The sequence below is a fragment of the Protopterus annectens genome, chromosome 7.part1, assembly GCF_019279795.1.
Source record: "Protopterus annectens isolate FY-2018-M chromosome 7.part1, PAN1.0, whole genome shotgun sequence".
NCBI classification, from domain to species: domain Eukaryota; kingdom Metazoa; phylum Chordata; order Ceratodontiformes; family Protopteridae; genus Protopterus; species Protopterus annectens.
In genome coordinates, this window is record NC_056740.1 from 342233235 (window position 1) to 342260035 (window position 26801).

General features: G+C 41.2%; 1 protein-coding gene across 1 annotated transcript in view; it reads right to left on the reverse strand.

Moving 5' to 3' along the window:
• Positions 1-26801, reverse strand: part of DNAH12 (dynein axonemal heavy chain 12) — a 4520724-nt gene that overhangs the window by 637362 nt on the left and 3856561 nt on the right. Inside the window, exon 57 of the mRNA XM_044078497.1 lies at positions 16891-17031. Coding sequence (XP_043934432.1) covers positions 16891-17031 — 141 coding nt within the window. The remainder of the gene's footprint in view (positions 1-16890; positions 17032-26801) is intronic.

The window sequence follows — 26801 nt, forward strand, 5'->3', positions numbered from 1 at the left end:
AAAGCTGAGCATGAAGCAGTTGGTACAAAATTAGCACTTAGAAATCAGAAGTCATATTGCTGTTATGAAAACCAGTCAGTTGCTCTCTCTCTCTCCTGATAAGAAGGAAGCATCTATGACAAGTAAAGAAAACACCTGTGACAAGTAGAGAAGATTAAGTACCCTGAGATCTTCTAAACAAGTGAGAATAGAGGAGATTGAGAGTCTGACTAGAAGATGGGAGCAACAGCAGCAATACTGAAGGAACAGCACAGTCTGTACTAGTGAAACAAGAAATGAGTTTCAGGCTGAAACCCACAGCTTAGTAGTCAGTCTAGGTCTTCATCCTTACCTATGGTCAAGCCTTGACTAATGAAAAAAAAACAGACAGCATAACAGGTACAAGTAGAAGAAACATGGTTCCTTTACAGGGTTGTAGGCTTAGATTTCATAACAGCATAAGAAGCAGCAAAATCTGGGAATCTCTCAGTGTAGAACTAGTGCTCCTCTAGAAAGAAAGCTGTCAGTTGAGGTGGTTTGGCCATACAGTGAGGATGCCCTCTATACACTTCCCATAAGAGATGTACTCTTCATGGCCTATTGGGAGGAGGCCACAGGAAAGACCCATATCCCACTGCGGAAATAATGTATCTCAGCTTGCCTCAGCATATGTAGAGATCTTCCAAAATAAGCTGGGAACTGTTTCCAGGATAGCAAAATATGGTTTGATCAGAATTAGTGAAATTATTACCCCATTATAGCCATCCATCCACCTATCCATTTGCTATAATGCTTTTCCTTGTAAAGTTTTCTATCACCTCAAACAGGAACAGGGAAAAACAACGCAGCTTCATCTTCTGTCTAATGTAGCAGGAAACTAAATTGCTACTTATTCTGGAAGTGGATACTTTTGGATGAATCTACTGTTGTCTTTTTTCTTTACTCTACTGGGACTACCAGCCCTGAAAGCAGTTGGCTATTGTCTTAATGTAAAGACATAAAAAAAGACAGCCAGCACCTTACGGAGATCCAAGACTTTATTAAGTCTTATTCTTGTTGTTGATCATTGATAATACACATAAAAACATATTAGGAAGGCCCAAAACCTCCTAATCTGAACACACAGACCGGTTTCAGCCAAATGCCTTTGTCAATGTGATCAAGCAACCAATAATGTTCCTTTATATATGCAAGGAATCACCCTCATCACCAATACAAAATCTCCAGCAATTAACCCCCCAGACTGTTTAAAAAAATCTAAGCCAAAAATGAACATATCGTTGATAGTATATATAAATATACATATCCATACATAATGTATTTAACCAACCATGTGGGAAAACAAACATATGCCCTTACAAATGTTCATTCAGACCAAGGGAAATAACCCACCCAGTCTAATAATCCATGCATTTTCTTTTTTATTTAGAAATTCATACCAACTAGTCTTATTAAATCTAGGGTTGCCAACCTTGTCAATAACAATAAAGTGAAAATTGGCCGTATTGCGAACCAAAGTGTGTTTATAAAGAGCATTAGTAACAACTCTATTTCTTATATTACTTAAATGTTCCGAAATCTGCAGTTTAAGAGATCTAGATGTTTGTCCAATATAAAAAGCAGAGCAATGGCAAACAGCCATATATACTACCCAACTACTACTGCGACTGGCAAATGTCTGAATCTCAAAAACGCGTTTGGTATTTTTGGTAGTAAATTCCTTGGTTTTAAGGACATGTCTGCAAAGACTACAATGTTCACAGGGGAAACATCCAAATAATCTAGTGCCATCCAATGTACGCTGGATCTTCTCATTAGAAAAAGGGTGTTTTTTTATAAAAATTGAAATGTCCACCTAAAGTAACACCCCTACGAAATGAAAAGGCACATCTATTATCTAGTACTTGCCCCAAATGCTCATCAGATAACAGAATGTCCGAATGTCGCTGAACCAAATTAGTCAATTGTTTAGTGTTCCTACCAAATGTGGTCGTGAATCTAATTTTGGATCCACTATTGGGCTTATGGCTCTGATACCTTAGCAAGTCCTCTCTGGGCATTTTACCAACTATATCACTAGCTGGAATCAAATTCTTGGCCAAATATCCCCGTTCCATAAACCTCTTGGTGAGATCTTCATTAGATTGAACATAATCCTCCTCTTTAGAGCATATGCATCTAATCCTCATATACTGGGATTTAGGAATATTTTTTACAATATGTCCTGGATGCCAGTTGGATGCATATAGAAGGGAGTTAGAATGAAATGGCTTTCTATATACTGTGCTGCGAAGGGTGTCATCATCTTGTTTGTTAACCATCACATCCAAAAAGGAAACACATTTCCTATCAAAATTGAGTGAGAAATGGATCCCCCATTTATTTTCATTTAAATATTGAACAAATTCTCCCATGTATGTAACATGAGATTTCCACACCATCCAGCAGTCATCAAAGAATCTTCTCCAAATGCCAATCTCCTCAATGAAAATGTTATGACTTCTATCATAAATTATGAAATGTTCAATATATCCTATGAAGAGGTCTGCATAAATGGGGCAAAAGAAGCCCCCATTGCAGTACCCCTCATTTGCAAATAACTTTTACCATTGAAGAGAAAGACATTTTTTGTCAGCCAATGCTCAGCAAGAGAGAGAAGAAAGGTATTGAAACCGGGACTATATAACTTCAACCCAGTAAGCCAAAAGTCCAAGGCCAACAACCCTGCCCAGTAAGGAATGCTAGTATAGAGTAATGTAACATCCAAAGTGCAAAGAACCATTCATCCTCCAGTTGTACATCAGCAATGATGTTAAGAAATTCTGTAGTATCTTTGATTCTAGCCCTAACAGCCTGCAAAAGCGGTTTAATATACTTTGTAAGATATACAGAAATGGGCTCTGTTAATGACCCCCTACCTGAAACAATTGGTCGCCCAGGTGAGTTATGAAGATTTTTATGCACTTTGGGCAACAGACCCTCCAGCATAATCCAAATTTTTGAAAAATACCTTAAGGTTAAGCAGCCAACAAAAAGACAAATTATCTAGACTCATTGAACTATTTGTAGACGGACAGCGCTTGTGCACTGGTGATGTTTGGAGAATAATCTGTTTCAATATCGGTATGAGATGAAAAGTCATCTTCCAAAGCATCACCATGTGATTTTTTTAAGAACAGATTTCCTTTTTCTTTTATTTCTAGGAATGAACTCATTATTTTTAAAGAATTTGACATTTTCCTTGGTTCAAAGGGATGCCCCTGACTATAGTCATCGGAGTCCCTGTTAAATTTACAAATCTTACGTTCTTTCACCTCTTTTTCAAAAGACAACAAATCCCCACTAAGTTTCTTAAGACATTCCCTATATGCAGATGTATGTTCAAATTGTTTGGCCTGTTGACAAATTTGAGAAACCTCCGAAATCTGATGTTCCACCCTCCGTTCATGAAAGGCATGCAAGGCCTTAAAAAATTCCATTGAGGAAATTTGTTGTATGTTGGCCCAGGTTGTAAGCAATACATCATCGGGTTGGCTCACTAATGGTTTAATCCATACCCTTAAACTCCTTGGAGTGATACCTTTCTAAACTAAAAAACTAAACTGATTCTGTTCAATCCCGGAAGATCCCATCCCTCAAAAAAAACATTAACTATAAACTCTAAATGTAATATTCAAATCACACCAACTCCTCACACAAAACTACTAGGTGTAGAAATCGATCACCAACTAAAATTTGATACCCATATAGCACAAACCATCAAAAAAGTGAACAAGAAACTAGGCCTACTCTATAGAAACAAACAATTCATGAACACACATACTAAAACTACTACTGCTAGAACCCATCTGCTATCCATCCTACTATATATCTCCCCCATATTAACCAATCTGAGTCAAAAAGACCTAAACAAAATGGAATCTTGTTGCAACAGGACTGCCAAATTTGCCACTGAAACCTCACATAGGTCCCATCATTGTATATCCCTTAAACAGCTCAATTGGCTAGAGCTACCCAATGTATTACTACTAAATCAAATCTCAACAGCACAAAAGCTCTACCACCTACCAGATAAAATTCCAGCACTTCAGAGCATTATTGAGCCTTACAAAACCACTAGAGAACTAAGATCTAGCAACCAAAATCTAATAAAAGTAATCAGACACAAAAATGAAGCAGGTAAATCCCTATGTGCCTGCACAATAGCCCAGGCCTGGAATACATTTCCAAACCACATAACCACCACAACCCTCCAAAACAATTTAAACACCACCTAAAAAAACACTACTCTAATAATTGGCTATGCTCATGCTACTCCCCAGGTTAATCCAGACCATGGCAAATCACTAAGATCCCCACCAATATATTTAATCCTACAAAGCATTGTAAAGTTCCTTGTAGAATTAACCTCTACTGGCCATATAAATGAAGAATTCTTCCTTACAAAACTGAATCCTAATAAACAGTAACCTCCTAATCTAAGACTATCTATCTCTCAAATTGTATCCTAACAATTAAACAACCAACTCTAGAACTTTTTCCTAGTAAACACCTGCTCTTTTGATGCTTTCCCTACTAGGTAAAAAAAAAAAAAAAAAAAAGAAGTTATGTACCTACCATAACGTTCCATGTTAGTTGTCTTCTTCTCGCCTTCTTTCTTGCTGGTTGGGTTTGGAGCCGATCTTTGGCTCCGACTCTGCCATCTTTAAAAGCTCGAGAGCTGCTTACTGGTAGGTACATAACTTCTTAATGTTAAGTTGTCTATCTCACCTTCATTCTTGCTGGTTGGGACAGCGTCCCTAGCACCTCAATCCTGGGTTGCTCATCGGAACAGACTCTTCAGAACAGTGGAACCAAAATCAGCTCTGCTTCTGGAGGCCACAAACAGTTTATAATGCGAAATGAAGGTATGTGGATTAGCCCATGTAGCTGCCGCACAAATAGTTTCCATTGGTAATCTGGCTTGAAAAGCCACAGAAGTAGCTAGAGCTCTGGTGGAGTGACCTTTGGGTTTAGCAGGGCACTCTTTTTTTCTTAACTGATAAATAAAAGTAATAGTAGAAGTCCACCATCTAGATAAGGTTACTTTTGACTTGTTTTTTTAAGCCTTGTTTTCCCTCAGCATAGGACAGGAACAACTGGTCTGATTTTCTGGTTTGCTTGGTTCTATGCAGGTAAAAGCGTAATTGTCTATGAACGTCCAACTGATGTAACTTGTATTCTGCCTTGTTGGAATAATTTGGAAAGAACACAGGTAGTTCAATGGACTGATTCAAATTATAATCAGGAGTAAGGGTTAGTCCGAAGAGAAACTCTATCTTTGTGAAAAACTAAGTAAGGAGGACGAACACAAAGAGCCTGAAGTTCAGAAACTCTTCTAGCCGACGTAACTGCAACCAGAAGAAGAGTCATCCAAGAAAGAAACTTCAAGGAGCAAGAAGCTGCCGGTTCAAAGGGGGTTAGTATTAGGGAAGCCAAAATCAAATTTAGATCCCACGGAGGCAGGGGATCTCTTACTGGGGGCCTGAGTAGAGTGGTCCCTTTAAGAAAGGCTTTACAAAGCTTATGGGACATGATGCTTGAATCAGATAGGCCCGTATGAAAATTTGAAATTGCAGCTAGCTGAACTCTAATCGTGGCAGAAGAGGATCCAGTTCAAAAAAGTTCTGCTAGAAATTCTAAAACAGAGTGCACAGGGGCTGAAAAAGGGTCTATGTTCTTGGTCTCTGCCCATAAGGAAAAACGTTTCCACTTACTAGCATAAGTTTTTCTAGTGGTGGACTTATGCGAGGATAAGATGATTTCACGCACCGAATGGGAAATGTTAGGAAACCTGGCTAATGTCAGAAGTGGAGAAACCAAGCTGTGAGCTGGAGAGAATGAAGAGATTGGTGCAGCCCACCTGATTGATGGATCAGGAGGTCTGGAATTGGGTCCAGAGTCCAGGGCTGCTCCAGAAGGTGATGATGCAGGAAAGGGAACCAAATTTGTCGAGGCCAGTAAGGGGCAATCAGGATCATTTTGCATCCCAATGTGGTAGCCTTCTGAATTAGTTTGGGAATCAGGGGAAACGGAGGGAATGCATAAAGAAGTCCCTGGGGCCAATCATGAACTAGGGCGTCTCTGGGGAAGTGTCCGGGAAGAGGGAGGAGAGAGAGGAACTTGTCACACTTGCTGTTGAAGGGGGTGGCAAAAAGGTCACAGCAAGGCTGACCCCATTTGCGGAAGATTTTGTCTGCCACAGTCTGATTGAGAGACCACTCGTGAGGCATGAGAATTGCTCTGCTCAGCCTGTCTGCTATAACGTTGGACTTCCCAGGGATGTGCGCTGCTATCAGAAACTGTTGGGAAGAGATCGCCCACTGCCAAAGTCTGAGTGCTTCTCGACATAAGGGATATGACTTGGTTCTGCCCTGCTTGTTGATGTACCATACCACTGACATATTGTCTGTCTGAATTGCAATAGTCCCGGTGGGAAGAGAGTCCTGAAGAGCTTGCAACGCTAAAAGCACGGCTCTCATCTCCAAGACATTGATATGCAGATGGTACTCGTGAGGCTGCCAGGTACCTTGGACTGTTCTGCCCTGAAAATGCCCCCCCCCACCCAATCAGGGAGGCGTCCGTGGTCACCGTAGCTACTGGAGAAGGAAGAACAAATGGTATGCCCTGGTGTAATGATGGGGAAACCATCCACCAAACAAGTTGTTTTTTGCATGACTGAGTGATCAATATCATGTGAGACAATGGGAGTTGCTGGAAGGACCATTGCGTGAACAGCATCCACTGAAGAATCCTCATGTGAAAACATGCAAGGGGGACTAGTATTATAGCCACTGCCATGAGGCCCAACGTTTTTAGGACGAATATGATCTGAATGCTTTTGCATCAGAATAAGACCTGGACATGCTGTCGAATGGTTAACACTCTGTCTACTGGGAGAGTGGCTGACATGTCCTTTGTGTTTAAGTTTGCACCTATAAAGGTAATAGATTGACAAGGTGACAATGCAGACTTTTCGAAATTTATTGTGATGCCTAGAGTGGAGCACGTTCGGATGGTGTAGTCTCTGGCTTGCAGCAGGTTGCAGTAAGGAGCCAGTCATCTAAATATGGAAACACCTGGAATCCTTGCCATCTCAAGTGAGTGGTGACTACTGCCAAACATTTGGTGAACACCCTGGGGCTGTGGTGAGACCAAAGGGCAGAGCTCTGAACTGATAATGACTGGCTCCCAGCCGGAAGCGGAGGAATCCTCTGGAGCGTCTGTGCATTTTGATATGGTAGTATGCGTCCTGAAGATCTATGGAGCACATCCAATTGTCCTAACCCAGAAAGGGTAAAATGGACTGTAGCGTGACCATCCGGAACTTTGTTCTTTGCACAGACCTGTTTAGTCTGCTGAGATCCAGAATGGGTCTCCAGTCCCCTGTCTTTTTTGGTACCAAAAAGAACCTTGAGTAAATTCCGGATCTGCTGGGACTGATTGGATGGCTTTTTTCCTTAGCAGTTTTGAAATTTCTTGGACTGCCTGATCCCATAGATTGGGTGGAACACCTGGAAGAGACTTGTTGGAAAGGAGTGGCGTGCAAAAGAAGGGGATTTTGTAGCCTTCGGATATTATAGAAAGTACCCATTTGTCTTGTGTTATACTTAGCCAGGCTTTTGGGTACAGCGATAATCTTCCCCCGACTGCCTCCGAAGGTGGACAGTCGGGCAGCACTTCAGGGATGCTGGAAGGGCTTGTCAGAGAAGGATTCTCTTTGGCCCTGATTTTGCGGACCCCCTCTGCCCCTAGGGCAGCATCTATTGTTGTTCTCTCCTCTGCCCCTGGAGGGGAACTCTCCACGTGTGTCAGGCACAGCTCCCTGGGACTTCCGGAACCACATTTTCCCACTCTTCTGACCCTTGGGATACGGTCTTGAAGGAGTGGAAAAACGGACTCCAACGGCAGAGAGAGTCTTGCCTTCCTGCTCACACCTGGTAAGGGTATCCTTCACCTGTGGTCCAAACAGAGCAGAACCATCAAAGGGGGTGTTGGTGAAAGACGCCCTGAAGGGTTCCGCAAAGTTGCATAGCCGCATCCAAGCATGTCTCCTCAAAGTCACACCTGTGCCTGCAGCCCTACTCGCTCCATCGGCTGCATAAGAGATGAGCTGCATGGAGGAGTTTACTACAGAATTTAGAGTCGCCAGCTGGGAGGCAATCTTAGCCTGAGCCCCCGCAGCTGATGGATCTTGAAGGGTATCTCCTAACTCTTTAAGGAGATCCCTTTGAAGGCGGGTAAAATGGCACAAATAGTTCAGAGACCTCATGGAAAAGGTCGCTGAGTAAAACATCCGCTTCCCATATCTGTCCATCGTCCTAGACTCCTTATTAGGGAGATGGACAGATGAAGAAGTTTCAGCCAACTCCTTTTTAGTGGCCGCTGCTACCACCATGGCATCAACAGTAACACCCTTGGTCAGAAATTGCTTGTCCTGAGGGGCAGTGATGAATTTTGTGGGGAGTTGGTTCCATTGTGTGTGGAGCTGACCATGCCTTTTGAGCCACCACCGACATCAGTGGATCGAAAGGCGGAGACACCCAGGAGGTGGAGGGTCGGGAACCAAACGCGTCCAGGAATACTGACTCATCCTCGGAAGGGTTAAGGGTAGTCCAATTCCCCTTCTGCCTAAGGATTTCAAGGATGTCTGAGAAGGAGATGTCCTCAGAGGGGGATCTCGGGGACCCTTCCGACTCCTCCAAGTCGGTATCTAAAGTGAAAGACTCAGGTGAATCTACATGTTTCCTCTTGCATTTCCTCTTTCAAGGGGGCTCCTCTGAATGAACGGGGGAGGCCTCGGAAGAGGAAGATACACCCAATGGGGTACCCTGGAGCACTTGTTCCCCACGCTTGGGGTCTGGAGGAGGGGCAGAGGCAGTAGCAGGCACCATGGGGGGAGGAGCCGAGGGGCTGACCGTGAGGCTGACTTAGATGCCAGCACACTCCTCATGACCTCGAAGGAACCCCTTCCTGATACCGGAGAAGGCTCCGGTTCTGAAGAGACCGGAATCCTTCCCCGCACCGAGAGAGATGGCTCTGAAGCCAATGTAGGAGCCAAACTCACCTGCACCGAAGCTCCGTGAGGGAGAAGGGGGTCGGACAAGGGTCAGATGCCACTCGCCCCCTCGGAGCCGATGAGGGAGTCCCGGCGCCCAGATCCCTGCAAGGACGGCACCATGGAAGAGATCGGAGCCGATGACGGAAATGAAAGGGGAGGTATCGGTGCTGACGGACCCACGGTTCCAGCCACAGCATGCTCCGGCTCCAAACTCAAGGGATGAGTCGAAGGAGGAACTATTGTAGAAACAGGTAGAGCTGAACCCTGATGAGGGAGGCTGAATAGCATTTTGGCCAGGGCCTGCGACTTTAAAAGCCTGTTCACCACTCTCTCCAAATCATGGTCAGATAGCCTAGAAGACCAAGAAGAGTGGGATCAATGACTCTGCTCAGATTGCAATAAGAGAGACCCTGGAGCCAAGTGTATTGACTCCAAGGATAGTGACCTGGAGCGTTTTCGACTCCCTGAAGGTTCCGACGGGAGGGTTGGAGCCGACTGGGAAATAGGTACTTCGGCTCCAGCCGGAGCCAAAGTTGATGTAGAGATATGTACTTTGGTTCCAGCCGGAACCAAAGTTGAAGCAGAAGCCATACCCGGCGATGGCTCCGAGCTGGGAGCCGACGGCTTCGATGGCCTAGAAGGTTTCACTGACTGAGTCTTTGCTGGTGATCCTTCAGGTTTAAGCAAACCCCTAAGGATAAGCTTATTCCTATGCTCCTGCAGGACTCTTGGACTAAAGGCGTGACACACCGAACAAGAGTCCTGCAGGTGTAGGGAACCCAAGCAGTAGACACAAGAAGTGTGACCATCTGTCAGTGACATTTTCTGACAGCATGAGTTACACTTCTTGAATCCTGACACTTAAGTGTCTTTAGACATTCCTGTAAAGGAAAATCACAATACTAATAAAGAGTACTAAGGGGGAATTGGTAACTAGAAAAAAAACACACACAGTCCACACAAGTTACCACACCCAAACGGCACACACACAAAAATAGTATAAGATAGCCTAAAACTAACCTACAAATACTACAATTTTTATAGAAAGAATTTACAATGTTAAAGATAAGCCTCTAACTAAAACGGCCTACCCTAACGGAAGGGGGGAAGGAGGGGAAAAAAAAAACTCTCTAATAAGAAAACAAGTTTTCAAGGGGGGTTAAACACTAGGAATACCTACAACTATGAAAAAAACAGTAAATATTTAAACCAATAATATACAATAAACCCTAATATATAGTAATAAAATGAAAAATATACGACCTGAGCCAGTAAACGTAACCTCGTAGCGAAAGCGGCAAACGAGATCTGGGTATCTAGCACCAAGCATCATGGGATATAGGGGGGCCTCGAGCCAGTAAGCAGCACTCGAGCTTTTGAAGATGGCCGAGTTGGAGCCGAGGCTCGGCTCCGAACCCAACCAGCAAGAATGAAGGCGAGATAGACAACTTAACATTTATTATTACTTTTTGTATGACTGCCTACATATGACCTATTGTGTAGACTAAGAATCTAGCAATCATTTTTATGTGACCTATGTATCATGTGATATTTAACTGTGTATGACTATTTGCTGCATAGAATCACATTGACAACTTGTAACTTTGACATTAACCTCTATTGATGCTTATTACATCTGTACCAAATGATTTAACCAACTTGTAAATTAACTAACTTGGAGCTTTTCTCCCCGGGCCTCTGCTGAAAATGGACCTGCGTCCAGTCGGACTCTCCCGGTTAACAAATGTAAAATAAATAAAAAATAAATAAATTATCTGCTAATTAGATTTGTGCCCAGTACTACCATAGATAACTGGGAACTATTCTTCTTCTTCTTCTCTTTATTATTTTTTCCCCTCATACTATACAGATACAAGCCCTTTTAAATAAATTCCTTAGCCACATTCAAATAATATTACTTAGCCTTTTTTGTACTACAGCTACAGGTCATTTTTTAATAAACCCTAAGCCACATACCTGTAATATTAATAATATGTTAGTTCCAATGAATTACCAACTACTTAAACTTTTTTTCAGATTAAATAATATTACATTCCTTTACTGTATTCTTTGACTAAAATGGACGGTCAGCCAGATTTGTTCACCCTCATTTGCCAGAATTATAGAACTGATTTTACTCAGGCAGTATAACAATTGCCTGATTCTCACAGACAACGAGTTATTGCTTAGCTTGTCATTATTCATATATGACAAACAAAAGTACTTAACCAAACTGAAGACTTCCCTCTCACAAACAAATGAAACCTATGAGCAACACATGCCACCATTACATTCTACACAAATACACAACAAACTATCGTATGCTGCCATTAAAAAGTCCCTGCATAAGCCTCCAAAACCTAGTGAATCCATACATCCATCCACAACCTCTTTTTTCCCATTTTTGCACATAGGGTCAAGGTGTTACTTCAACAGTGACAATCATCTACAGCCAAGGTTTACACTGCTGGATGACTAGTCTGCCGCAGCTGTTCTTTCACACCATACACTTGCATGCACACTCACATTAATGGCCAGTTTGGAGTGTCTAATCCACTTACTGCATGTCTTTGGAATGTTTGAGGAAACCAAAGCACCTAATGAATCTATCCTGGGAATTTATTAAAGATATTAGCCATTTGACTCCTGCTAGAAAGGCCCTTCTACCACAACACGCACATCTGAGATTCAAAAACACGCTAGCAATGACGAGGTAAGACCTTATTTTCAGCTAATTTGCATGTTTATCGAATTTAGATGTGCAGATCATGGCTGATCATCTGTTGGACAGCGCAGTAGTACTGTGGTAGCATTGTCACCTCACAGCAAGAGGTTCTCTGGTTCAATTCTCAGTTGGGGTGCCTTCTATGTGGACTCTGCATGTCCTCCCTGTGTTCATGTGGGTTTTCTCCAGGTACTCCAATTTCCTCTGGCCCAAGGTGTTAGGAAGTGCAATTAGTAGATGACATTTGGTCATTAGTGCACTACTGTTATTCAGAAATAAATGTTGATATTGCATTTGCAGTCGGGGCTAAAGAGCTGCAACACTTGGTCTGTGGACTAAGCTGCAGCAAGTTGCTTCCTACAGTTTTCAATGATGGAAGAGATTTTTTGTATCTCAAGTAGTATAGGTGTCCTTTTTTTGGCCCTCAAGTATGAGAGTGACTTTTTTTTGATCCTCAACTTAAAGTTGATAATGGCAGGTTGGGGAATGGCGCAGGGCATCAGAAGAGCTAGATATTGTGTTGCTATGATGACTCAGTCCTTCTGATACACTTCTTCAGAGGCAATGCTCTAATTTTCATCTCTTCTTAATTTCACAAAACTCCTCTGACACTTCGAGACCTTCCCCTATGTGACATCAGACCTCCTTTTTTTTAATATCCTCAGCCTAACACATGAATACCAATCGCTGTGACAGCAGGTATTCCCTGTTAAAAAGGTAACTACTACATGCAGTCTTCTTATCAGTAACATTAACATAAAAAAATGCTTCAAAATACAATGTTGTGCACTTAGTACAAAAATACAGCCTTTTCAGCTGGAAACCACCATACTATTTTACGGCACACACAAGTACACACACGTTGTACATATTGTAACATAGTGGTGGCTGGTCCCTTTAAATGTGCTTGCTTGGAAATAGTCAAGCAGGTAAACGTTGATGAAGGACAGCTACAAATAGACCTATCAAACACCCAGTGCCCTGTAAATGACAAATTGACACCCCTGGAGGACTAAAGAAGGAGTAACATGTGCCAAAAGGAAGGCAATCTGGATATCATTCTTGTGAGGGAAAGGAGCTGATACCCTTTAAATGAGAAGCCACTTGGATGTATCCTGCTTGTGAGGAAGTGCAAAGGGAAGATACTTCAGGTTATCACTGCTTGTCTGGAACTGCATGGGAAAGGGATTTCAAGTTATCATTGCCCATGAGAAGTATAAAGAGAAGCCTTCAGGAGCCTGTCTCTGTCCTGTGAAGTACTGTTTATTTATTTATTTAAGCCAACTATTTAGCAAGATCTCAGAGTCAGCCTTGGTGGTGCAGCAGTTAGCATTGTTGCTTCACAGCAAGAGATTCTTCAGTTCATTTCTCAACTGATGCACCTTCTGTGCAGAGGCTGCATGCTCTCCCTGTGGTCGAGTGAGTTTTAAAGACATGCAGTAGGTGTATGTATGTGCGCCTTCGGTGAAGGTTGGGCACCTGGCTGGCAACTTGACACAGTAAAAACCCCACTGCCTATCAATCTGCGAACCGGTGATCTGCTGTGGTGACCCCTAACGGGAGAAGCCAAAAGACATTGGTTTTATTTAGCAAGATCCCAGAGTGAAGGTGAATGCATCATTTAATTATAAAGCTAGCACAAAGCACACTTGTGGAAAAAGTGAAACAGCTAGAACACCTGGTAGAAAAAAAATAATGTCATCAGTTGTCCTCTATAGGAGATGAACTAGTTGATGGGAAAAGCATATACCTATATTTGTGATAGTAAAGGCCATGGCTTCCACTTCATATCAGATTACTAGGAAAATGGCAACTTAGTTGACCTCGGATAAGCCATGACAAGTTAAGAGAATTGAGTGAGAAGACAATATCTTGAGTATAGCTAAGGAGATAATAAATAGAGTAGATGGGGAATAAAAAAAAAAAAAAACAGGCCTGCTACATGGTTTACCCATGCATGACTGAATTGTGTCTTTCTGACTGTTTCTGAAATTTGAAGACTGAAAAGAGTGAGTCGATAAACACAGAAAACACATTTTTCTTTATAGTTAGTCAAAAAACAGAAAATGCAAAAAAGTACGTTCTACAGAAGGGTAAACTCCCATAGTCCCCATCACCCTAAGTTATATAAACCAGCTCCAAGGTCACACCACAGTGGAGAAAAGGGTAAAAACCCTTGGAAAGAGCTGCACTGGTATGCACAATACAAAACATTGCAATGAAACTCACTGTGACATTACATTTATGAACTAAAGCCACTGAACCACCAATGCTTCAATAACGTGCAAGTATGCTCCACTACATACCCCTACTTAGAGCTCTGAAATGACCTCCTATATAGGGTAAGTTATTAGTTCCAAATCCTTTTACAATGCTTGTAATGAAATTGGCACACAGACCCATTGTGGTGGCTATTTAGGAATGGATAAGACAAAAGCCAGTTTAGGCTAGATTTTTTTGCCTTTTACTGTGAAAGACATATAAAATGTCTGTGCAGCCTGTCCAGATTGTCCAAGGGCAAGACTGAACAGTTGTCTAATACCTTTTCCCATTGCAGAGGTCCCTTTAAAACATGTAGCTATGGACATCATGGATCCACTTGTAAAATCAAATAATGTCCATCAATATACCCTAGTAATTATTAATTACACAACAAAATTCCTAAGACAGTACTACTGCAAAGAGTTAATGCAAGGTCCACAGTAAAATAATTAGTAATGTTTTTGCCAGGAATAAATTCCCTTATAAAGTTTTACTGTTCAATGCCTTCAGTTCATGTCCTGAGTGATGTATGAACTTTCCAAGTAATTTAAAATGAAATTATTTAGGTAGATATTCTAAAGGTAGAAGAAAATCAAGCAGTACCTACTGAAAAGAAAGAATTAGCTTGCCTACTACTGTCTGGCTACTACTAGTGTTGGTCTCACCACAGCTTCATGCTGCTGGGATAAAATGCTCCTTTGCCTCTTCTGTCACCAGAAACAAAACAGTAGCACCAATTACAAGATATGAAGAGGCCACAGACTGTTTGGTCATCCAATGTCTTGTCTCAGATGATACAAGAGTCTGTAGGCTTGCTGTAGCCTTTTTCTGGTAGATATCTTGAATAGCAACTAGACCAATCAGGAAGGTTAAATACACTCAATGCTAAACCAGAAACAGCCACGAATCAATGCACTCTGTTTCTTCTCACACCAGGAGCAAAATATAAGCACAAATTCCAAGCTGGTACCTATGAAGCTGTTATTAGGCTTTCCAGTGATCAGCAGTCTCCAGGAAATAATGTTTCTGTGCCTCTTCTCTCATCAGGAACAAAACAAAAGCATTAATTTCAAGATGACTACTGAGAGGTAGAGTGTGGGCTCTCAAATAATTGGTGGTCTTGGAGTAGATATTGCAGATTTTAAAGGTAAGATGGAAAAATGGGTTAATATCTTAAGTGCAGTAGTGTGCACTAAGCAGTTAGACATGAATGTGGGGGTAACTTAAGCTTTAGCTATCTAAGTGGAGAGCCACTAATTTTAAAAGAACAAGATAGATTGGAAGGCGGTGGGTACTTTGTATTATGGTTCTATGGAATACAGTGGGATAGCTAATAAATTTAAATAGTTAAAGAGAAGTGATTTCACAAAATGATAGTTTTGTGCTTACTCATACTAGCCAGTGAAAGGGAAGACGGAAGGGGATATGTGGTCAAATTAACATAAAGAGACAGGCAACTAGAAAGACAGTTGAGTTAAAAAACACAACAGCAGCAAGGTGGAAGGGCGGGGAAAATTCAATTTCTGTGCGACTCACAAGAAAAACAGCTGTGGTCTCTTTCCTAGTTTAAATAGTCAATTAAAGGCAGAATACAAGTAAAACACAGTATAAAGAAAATAAATCACAATATACAAACTAGAAGAAGGCAATGAAGCAGAAAAAATACAAGAAAGCAAAAACAAACTAACTTTTCCCTCACAGCAAATTGTGGCAGAGCCTGGTTGAGCTTTTACAGTAAATCATGGAAATGTTTTATTTTATCCCTTAAATAGAAGGTTTACTTTGTAGCTCCACTCTCATTTCACAGATAATTAACCTTAATTGACATGTTCTAATTTCTGTGTGACTTACACCAGACTCACTTGTGATCTCTTTCCTAGTTTAAATATACAACTAAAAGCAGAATACAAGTAAAACACAGTATAAAGAAAATAAATTACCATATACAAACTAAAATAAGGAAATGAAACAATACAAAATGCAAGAAAGCAAAAACAAATTAAGCTTTCCCTCACAGCAAGTTGTGGCAGACTACGTGTCAGCTTTCCCAGTAAAGCCTTGAAATGTTTTATTTTACCCCTTAAATAGAAGGTTTAGTTCCTAGCTCCACCCTCATTTCACAGGTAATTAATCGTAATTGGCCTGATACTGTGGTCTCTTCCTAGTTTAAATATGCAATTAAAAGTAGAATATCAGTAAATTACAGTGTAAAAAATAAATCACAATATACAAAATAGAAGAAGGCAATGAAGCAATACAAAATACAAGAAAGTAAAACATATAGCATTCTTTATGCCCATTGCACCACAAATATAATATGTTGATTAGCCAAAAATGGTTTTATGTTGGTTTGATATGGCCTTCCTTCAAAACCATCTCCTCCCTTTCTTCCTTCAGTAGGTGTGATATAAATTTCTTCTCATCATTAAGTTACAACAATGCCCATAAAGCAGTAAAAACAATCACATTTAATGGATAAAAGATCACATTTTATTTGTACTGCTTACTGTACTGGTTAGAATCACCTTGTTTTGAAGATTTTTGGAGAGTCAACAAAGACAACTTTACATTTGTAAAGTAAATTAATATACATCAAGGTTTAATGTAAAGTACTAAAATGTAAAAGAAACTCTCATTCAATTGCTAGCATTTTAAAAATGCCATATTACCAGAAATAATGGAAAGAACAAATTACTTATAAATGCAGGACAGTCAGGTTCATTAACAGTTCATTCACTACAGAACATATACATGCTGTCTTTCTGAGGTATCATCATTACATTGTACCTGTTTTAACTGTGATGCAATAAAATATTTCACTTACATAAGGAGGTTACAGCAGAGTAGAAAAGAAAACAGCAGTTTGTCCTTCTCAAACACAGAGCGGCAGACATTACTATAAAGGTTATATGTGAAGTGATCATTCAAGTATCGAAGACGCTTTTCCAGGATTTTGGATTTGTTACTAAAAACAAACAAAGCTGATGCAGTTATAAGGACATACTCAACAACATATTTCTTAAAACTTTCAGAGGACTAATAGTATTATAATATTAAAAAGTAATATAGCTAAGTTTATCTGGTATCATTTATCTGGGACGAATGCTGACAGCTAAATACATTTGTTCTTAATCTAATGTAAAATAGCAAAATTGTTCACTGCCCATTATCAAACTGCTATGAAATATCATTTGCACATGCAAGGAAGAGAAACAGCATACAGGCTAGATGAGAAACTTGTTCTCATATGAAGGTTCAATTGCCTTAATATGTCAGCATTGCTAAAAGGTACCAGAACATCTGTCAGTCTTTCATCACGTATATAGATAATTTCTGTTCTGTTAAGAGAGGACTCTTTCACTATCTGGAATGTACCAGTGCAGCTTTCACAATGTCCACAATACCAAATGAATTTGTTCCTTAGTTCATTACTAGGCTACTAACAAAATTTATATAAAGTATTCTCATTTATTGGTATAAATATCATCTATATAGTCAAGCAATAGATGCAATTGTTCTCAAGAAATTTCAGTCATCTGAGCTCTTACCTGTTCTAAAATCTGGACATTTTATCTTTATGCCCTAAACCTACTTTTGAGTTTTAGCATGCTGTTCTCTGCAATATACATGTTTCAGCCAATGCATCTGGAAAGACAGGATGTTTTTTTCACTAGAGTTAGATGATGATAACTGTTAACTTATATGAAGCATACTATTGCACAACTTTAGTTTTCTGTAAGTATCTGTGCTTACTGTACTATATTCAAGTTTACTCATTAAGTAATACTTATAAATAATACTATGGAGATTCCATGTAATAATATCAATCCCAAAACAGTAAATGTTTAACTACCCAAAAAAATCCCATTAAGCTTTCCTAGTGAATGATTTCAGACAAGCCAGCAACTATCCAATGCTCTTAATAAATACAGGCAATGACATCTAAAAAAGGTACCTGAAAAATCTTTAGTAATGTACGGAGAAGATGGACAGACAGAGATCATTTTTTTTATTTCTTTAGTATGAAATATTAGTAAACAGTGGTTCACATGCGGTCATACTATTTCACTTATATATCTTACATCAACTAGATAGACTGAATGTGGTGCTGTTTTGCTGCTCTAACATTTCATCAACAAAATAAAAACAAGATATCTGAATATCTGTTTGTAGTCTTTTCTTGTGGTTTTGGTAGTTCTTTTTTTCTAACCATGTGCATTTAGGTCTATTAATAACATGTTTTGAGGAACTGACTTTGTTGAACTTCCAATAAATCTTCATAATGTGTTTCTTTAAAATACTGCTTGAGACAGACATTCACAGGGATTGAAGCTGACCCCAATGAGGAGAAAGTCAACCACAAAGAAAATGTTGGACCCAAGGAGATCTCAGATTCAAAAAAGTCAAGGTTGGTAGTATTGAGCTCAGTCCCACTGAGACTAAGATCTACACTAAAGGAACCTGTTGACCCAATGAGAATGCTGAGGTTGAATGTCATTGAGATTAATCCTACTGAGATTAAGTTCAACTCATATGGAACCTATGAATTCCGTGGAAGTCCCAAGGGTCAAATTAATTTGAAGTAAAAAGTATGGAGGTTGACTCCAACAAGGCAAGGTCAACCTTCAAGGGACCAGTCAACAACAAGATGAAAAAGGTCATAAAGTATGATTGCACTGACATGGGAGGGTGTCAAAAACAAAGTTCCGAAGAATATCTGACGACAGTATTAAAACCAAGTAAAGAGTCACCTTCCACTATAGCTGAACAGAGCAGAAAACTACCAATCAAAACAACCACAGAAGAACGCATACAAACAACCACAGAAAAATGCATACAGTGTTGGCACTGACAACTGACTATCAAAGATGTAGCTGAAAACATAAAAAAAATTGAAACCCAAACCAAAAAAAATATATTTACTGGGAAAATAGTCTCTGAAACTGAGGCAGAACAGGGCTGATGAAAGAGACTGAGGTAACTGTACAGAGTCATAATCAAAACCCGACCATGCAAGGATCATATGCCACAAGTGGGAGGAGTAAAGGGAAAATAGTGCAGCAAGCCAAACAATAGAACCATGACATAGGGTAAAATGCCATGTCCCAGCAACATATCAGTGTCTAAGCAGTCAAAATAGTACAAAAGTGTCAACTAATCTTGATTAACTCAGGGAGACTATATCAGAGAATACAGGACATAAAACACTCAGCGCAGATAAAAAAGAGAATAGTCTGTATGAGAGAACTATACCAAAGAAACATAGTAGAATAATGTCTAAGGAGAGACGTTTTTGTACAAAAATATTAACCAACACTTATCCACTCTGGGAGTGGATCAGGGAGGACAGGGCGTAAAAAAAATCAGCACAGACTATAAACAGAACAGTCTGCGTGACAGAACAATGCTATATGTATTAACAAAAACACAAAATGCAGCATTAAACCAACTTTGACTAGTAGAAGAAAACAGCTGTGACCTCTGCAAAAACTAAGAATCATATCAGGTTACAAATGGAACTGTCTAATTGGCTATCTGTCAAAGAATAAAAATTAGATGCAGTATCCCAATAAAATTCTCTATAATCAATGTACAAAAATATTTTGCATCATTAAATTTATCTACTGCTTTAGCAACTCTGCAACCTATACATGTTAATCCAATTCTAAAACTTAGGTTCATAGGCAGGTACTAGGCTATCGGCCCTAGGGCCTATACAAGCCTAGCCATAATGATTCCCTGGCTATTGCTTCCCACAAATATTTACTTTCCTGGACCCCTGTCTAGTAGGGCTACTGATGTCATCCTCGCGGTGAATTTCCTTTCTCCCATCCAATCGTCAAGGTTCCTCTTGAAGAGGGCCACTGAGGCGTTCTACCTGACATGTATAGGCAGCCTATTCCAGAGTATGGGGAGTCTCTAGATCAGGAACCGATCCCTCCAGCATGTTCTATTCATTGTGATGACAAGGCTAAGATCCTTGGAGAGTGTGGCTCATTGGGATTGGGATTTCTTTAAGTGTAGCATGTCCAACAACTCTGGGTTTGACATGGCCTTGTATGTTAGGCAGAGATCGCCTCTGAGTAGGCGATATGCGACAAAGTATAGCTGGAGTTTCTTTAGACGGTCAGCATAAGGCATCTTCTTTAGGCCTGTGATTCTTTTTGTGAGGTATTTCTGCGGCCTTTCTAGTTGTTGCAGATGTCTTGTGAAGTACATAACAAACGGGCATTGTATTCTATAATGGGTCTAATGAGGGATGAGTACAGAGGGACAATGACTTCCTTTTTTCTGGATGAAAAGCCCTTAGTGATGAGGTGTGCCACTTAGAAGGATTTTCTAACTGTTGTGGCTATGAGGTTATCAAAGGTGAGACCACTGTCCACCTGTGTCCCTAGGTCTCTTATCACACTTTCAGAGTTTAGTGTACTGCCACCTATGTGGTAGTTCACAGGTACATGTTTTTTTCCCAAAGGGGATAACTATACATTTTTTGGCATTTAGCTTGAGCCCATGGCTCTGGCACCAGGCATCTGTTTCGATAAGGCCCTTTTATAGTATATCCACATCATTTGGGGATTCAATAATGGCTCCCAGCTTGCAATCATCTGCAAACTTTGTAAGCCAGAGTCCCTTAGTGTAGGTGAGAAGAAGTCAGAGAAGTAGATGCCAAACAACAGTGGTCCCAGGACAGAACCCTGAGGTACACCACTTGTCACTTGTCTGGAGCTGGATTTGGAGTCGGCTACTTTTACAGTGTGTGTTCTGTCAGTAAGCCAGTTTGCAACCCATCGAGTGACGGCGGGATTAATGCCCAGCTTAGTAAGTTTATCTATATTTCCAGAGTGGGGGAATAGTGTCAAAAGCCTTGACGAGGTCCAAGTAAGCTGTGTGAACCACCTTATCCTTGTCCACAGCTCTGGAGACTTATTTGAAGAAGTCGATCAGGTTCAGGTGGCAAGATCAGCGCTTCACGAACCCAAACTGGGTGGGGTCCAGTGTTTGAAGGTTGCCAATATCTTTGTTTATAAGTTCCATGATAATACGTTCCATGGCCTTGCAGATCAGGTTCGTCAGATTGATGGGAGAGTAGTTCCTGGGATCCAAAGTGGATCCCCCCTTGTGGAGTGGGATGACTGTAGCTGTGCGCCACTCAGTGGGCACAAAGCCTGAGGTGAGGCTATGATTAAACATGACACATAAGTGAGATGCCAGTTCATTTTGTAGTGCATGCAGTACACAGCCCGGGATGTCATCTGGTTCCATGGATGCTGTATTCTTGGCTTTGGAGAGTGCGTTTTTTACCTGAGTGGCTGTGGTTACTGGAATTTGGCATTCTTTTGGTGTTGAGATGGGTCCTTTAGGGGGTGAAGTTGGCACTAAATCTATCTGCCAGGATATTGGCAATATCCTTGGGATCAGTATATCTAGTGCCATTCTGCTGTAGCTCAGAGCAGACCTGAGTATTGCCATTGAGATTCTTGACATAGCTATAGAATGCCTTGTGGTTGTCTTTGGAATCTTTGGCAATTTTGTTTTTGTAACTAGCTTTGGAAGATTTTATGAGGGATCTCAGCTTTTTACTGAGGTTGGTGAGTGAGTTTTTTGAATCCTGGGTTCTTCCTCTTTTCTGCAGCAGTTTCTTCCTTCTGTTGTACAGCTTGTTTATGGCAGGGGACCACCAGATTGGCTTCATTTTTTTAGAGGACAGTGTCTTGGTTCTATTTGGGATGGCTCGGTCCATGCACGAGTGAATGTGCTCATACAGCACCTTAGTGTAGGATTCAGCAGTTGAACTTCCAGTTCACATCTGCATGGGTGTCATGAAGTTTGTTACTTCCAACTTGAGAAGCATGAAGCTGGTTTTGGAGAAGTTTTTTACAGAGGGGGTGGGGGTGGGATGTGGATGTCAAGGGTGATTAGCTTATGGTCAGATCTGACCAATGAGGGGAGTGACCACTGGTGTGGAGCATCAATCTCCGATGATGGTAATGACCAGGTCTAGAAAATTGGTACCCCTGGTGGGACTATGAATTAGTTGCTCTAGAGTGTTGGAATTTATGAATTCCAAGAACTGTTGAGCAAAGGTGGTGGTGCAAGAGTAGTTTTCCCAGTTAATGGAAGGGTCAGTATTAGGGAGTTTGGTTGTATCTTAATATTTTCCAGTATGTTTAGAAAGGTGTAGTGAGAATCTTGGGGCATGGTGGGGGATCTGTAGCAAGCTACAATTTGTATTGCAGTCTTACATAGTGGTGGTTGCACCTGGAGAATTTCAGATGCATTGTGCTGGACAACCAGCCTGGAGGTGTGACTATCTTTGGTGAATATGGACACTCCTCCACCTTTAGTGTTTCTGTCCTGGTTTGGTGGCCGAAAAGTGTGGTATGAGTTGTAGCCTGGTACTGCAGGGGTGCTCTCTGGAGCTTTGAACCAGGTCTCAGTTACTGCACAGATATTGATGTTCTCCATTTTTAGGAGAGCCTCGAGAGCGTGCATCTTGAGGTTTAGACTTCTAGCACTGAATAGCATTACCTTCAGATTTTGCTTGCTTGTACCCGTTACAGTGGTAGTTTTGTCCATTGAACCTTACCTAAAAAAGGCACTATAGAGGTGGCAAGAGCCTTAGCCAGTAACCTGAATCCCAGGAGTGAAAGGTGCAAACCATCTCTTGCAAAGCATCGTGGTTTGTCAATCATGTCATCCCAGGCAGACCGATACTGGATCCCCTTTGAATGACACCAGAAGCTTAGCCAATTATTGAAGTCAATCATTTTGTCCTTATACTGTGGTATCATTCTGGGTGATGGCAGGATGCTACTCAGGGCTAGGGTCATACCTGCCTGGGCTACATGATCCGAGGGCTCTTCCATGCCTCTTTTCATGTAGTCCAGGGAGGTAAGTCTGAAGTCATTCACTCCAACATGGACAATGACAGAGTCATATTTGTACCTGTTGTAGAGTGACATGAGTGCATGCGCTATGTGGCGGATCCTGGCACCCGACAGGCAACTAAATGTAATTTCTCCTTGTTCAGCCTGGTGAGTGAGACATCAGTGTGCCTGACTATAGAGTCACCTAAGACTAAAGTGTTGGGTAAGTTATCTTGCCTTAGGGGCTGCTGTTGGGTGGCACACTGGTGTTGTGAGCTATGTGATGCTTTGGTTGTGTTTGGGGGTGGTGTTTGTTTGCGTTTCAGCTTCAGAGGTCCTTGTTGCTTGGGCAGGTTAATGTTAAGAGCCTCCACATATGTGGGTTTTGTGTTGCTATGTGTGGGTTTTGGTGGTGTGGGTTTTGACGGACTACGTGTTGTTTGAGGTGTTGTGTGGGTGTTAACCTTCTCCTCTTGACTGTCTAGCACAATCTTGGCTGGAGAGAGCTTTGCTTCCAGTTTGGCTATGTAAGTGCATCTCTCGCAGGTTGCAGTGTTTGGTGGTAGGAGTAGAGGGTTGTCTGTGTAAATCAGGCAATTGCTGCATTGCCCCACTATGCCCAGATTCACTAGGTGGGCAGGAGAAATCACCGGAAGCTGACCCTTGGACTTGCCTTGTTAGGTGCTTTCTTTGTGTAGTACAAAAGCTGTTTTCCCTTACTTTTTGGCAAGGTACTTGCAACTGTAGGCTGTCTAGTGCCTATGACTATTTTCTCCTTATTACCAAGGAGAGGTGAGTGCTTGTAACAAATTAAGGCTTCCTAGTGCTTTTTAGCAAGTTTTAGAGCAAATGCTAGTCACAGGTATAAATATTTTAATGCTACTGCTGATAAACTAGCTAGTTCTAAGGGAAAATTCGAAGAGCAGACTTTTTGCACCGGGAATAGTTTAACCTTAGCCCAGCAGTGCACAAACACATGTATTTATTCCAGAAAGTTGAAAGGGATAGAAACCAGCCCAAAATGGCCAATGATAAACCTAAACAATTTTCCACTGTTAAAAGAAAAGCGAATCCATGAATTCTTTCCCTTTCATAATTCTACCATCATGGAAATAAGACACTAAAAAGAAGTTATGTCTTACCATAATGTTCCATCTGTGCTGTCGATCTTCACCAATCCTTATCAGTAGGTTCGGTTCCGAACCTTGGAACTGAGATGGCCATTTACTTTAGCTCGCGCTCTCCAAACTCTTCAGCCAGGCTCTATCCATAATGCTCCTCTCAGAAATCACCAAAGATCGAGTTTGCCAAAGAGTGGCAGATAGACATGAAAGGTCATGGATACATGATAGTTAAGTTCACTGAGGCCAGATATGACTTCTTATAGAGAAACTAGTGAAGGGCTAAATTCGGTCTACTAAGAGTCTCAGGAAAGGGGACAGAGGGTGGAGATGTCAAGGATTGGTGAAGATCGACAACAGAGATGGAACTTTACGGTAAGACATAACTTCTTTATCTGTTGTTGTCAATCTTCACCCCAATACTTGACAGTGGGACAGAGTCCCCAGCTACTTTAGTCTTGGGAGGTCTCATGGAAGAATATTCCTCAGGACCATAGAGCCAAAGGATGCTTATCCCCTTGAGATCTGATCCAATTTGTAATGAGTGATAAAGGTATGATGAGAAGACTAAGTGGCTGCTGCACAAATGTTGTCTAAGGAAGCTCTGGCATGAAAGATTGCAGATGTAGCTACTGCTCTTGTAGAATGGGCTTGAACTGTTTTTGGGAGTTGAAGCCCTTTAGAATGGTAGATGAAAGTGATGCAGTCTCTGAGCCACTTGGCTAAGGTAACTTTAGAGACTGGATTACCTAGATGGAGGGAAAAAACGCCACAAAATGTTGGCTTGATTTTCTAAATACTTCAGTTCTGTGAAAATAAAAACATAGTTGTATGTGCACATCAAGTAAATGAAGAGCATATTCTCCCTTGGTCAAAAAATTCTCCCTTGTTCAAAAAATTAGGGGAAAAGACTGGTAACTGTAGAGTCTGATTAATATTAATCTCAGATATCACCTTGGGCAGAAAGGAAGGATTAGTTTGAAGTGAAACTCTATCCTTATGAAAAATTAAGTATGGAGGTTTGCATGATAGGGCTTGAAGTTCTGAAACTCTTCTGGCAGAAGTGATAGCCACCAAAAAATAAGTTTTTTCCAAGACAGATGTTTCAAGTCATAAGATGCTGACGGTTCAAATGGGTTTCTGGTTAGGGCCTGAAGAACCACCATTAGATCCCAAGGGAGAATAGTTATTTTAAAAGGAGGTATTAGCATCAAGAGGCCTTTTAGGAAAGCTATACACAATTTGTGTGACATTAGACGGGCACCCACCAGTCCTACATGAAAGTTTGAAATTGCAGCTAGGTGTTCTTTAATTGTGGAAGCCAAGGAACCCGACTGGTACAGTGAAGTTAAAAAATCTAATACTTTATGGATAGGACTGGAATAGAGATCTATTTCAATATGTAGAGCTCATCTAGCAAATATTTTCCATTTACTTTGGTTTAATTTCCTCGTAGAGGATTTGTGATGAGTGATAACAATTTGTCATACAGGTGAGGAAAGAGAAGGATGCCTGCCAATCATGGGAACTGGAGAAGCCACGCAGTGAGCTTGAGGTTTTGGAGGTTCAGATGCACCATGCCATCTGGGTGAGACAGTAGATCTGGAACTGGGTCCAGAATCCATGGTTTCCAAATCAAATGAGGCCATAGGAAGAGAAACCAAACTTGTGGAGGCAAGAAGGGGGCAATGAGGATTATTGAGTTTTCCGTCCTTTAGGTTTTCTTCAGGAACTGTGAAATGAGAGGAATTAGGGGAAAGACATAGAGTAAACCAGGAGGCCAATCATGGAGAACAGCATCTCTGGGTGACTCTCCCTGAGGGGGGATCAGGGCAAAGTAACTTCTACACTTGTTGTTTAGAGGAGAGGCAAAGAGAAAGCAGCAAGGTTGGCCCCAGCGGTGAAAAATATTGTTTGTTACTGCTGGATTGAGAAACCACTCATGAGGCAAGAGAACAGTTCTGCTCACTTTGTCCGCTATCTCGTTGGATGTTCCCAGAATGTGCATTGCTGTGAGAAAGCGGTCGGAAGAAATTGCTCATTGCCAAACTCTGAGTGTTTCTCGACACAGCGGGTAAGATTTGGCTCCCCCTTGTTTGTTTATGTACCAGACTACTGACATGTTATCTGAATGAATTGCTACTGTTCCTAGAAGAAGGATATCCTGGAATGCTTGCAACACTAACAGCACTGCTTTCATCTCTAGTACATTGATGTGCAAGTTGGCCTCCAATTGGGACCACGTGCCTTGGACTGTCCTTCCCAGATAATGCCCCCCACCTGGTCTGGGAATCATCCATGGTCACTATGGCTTGGGGCTGGGGGAGAATGAATGGATGCCTGACGAGAATCTGGTTTGAGTGTAGCCATCACATCAGGTTGAGTTTGCAGCGATCGGTAATCAGAATCGGATGAGACATTGGTTGATGTATGAGAGACCATTGGGACACTAATAGTCATTGCAATATCCGCATCATGTGATACCTCGCCAAGGGAACCAGAGTGATTGCTGCTGCCATGGAACCTAATGTTTGAAGAACTAACTTTGTTGGAACCTTGTTGCTGCATAGTAATTGACCGACCTGGGATCTTATACATTGTAGTCTGTCTGGATGGAGAGATATAATTCCCAAGACAGTGTCCAAGTGAGCTCCAATGAAATCTAGATGTTGAGTTGATTGAAGAGTGGACTTTTTGAAATTTATAGTTATCCCTAGAGATGTACAGAGATGTATGGTGTAATC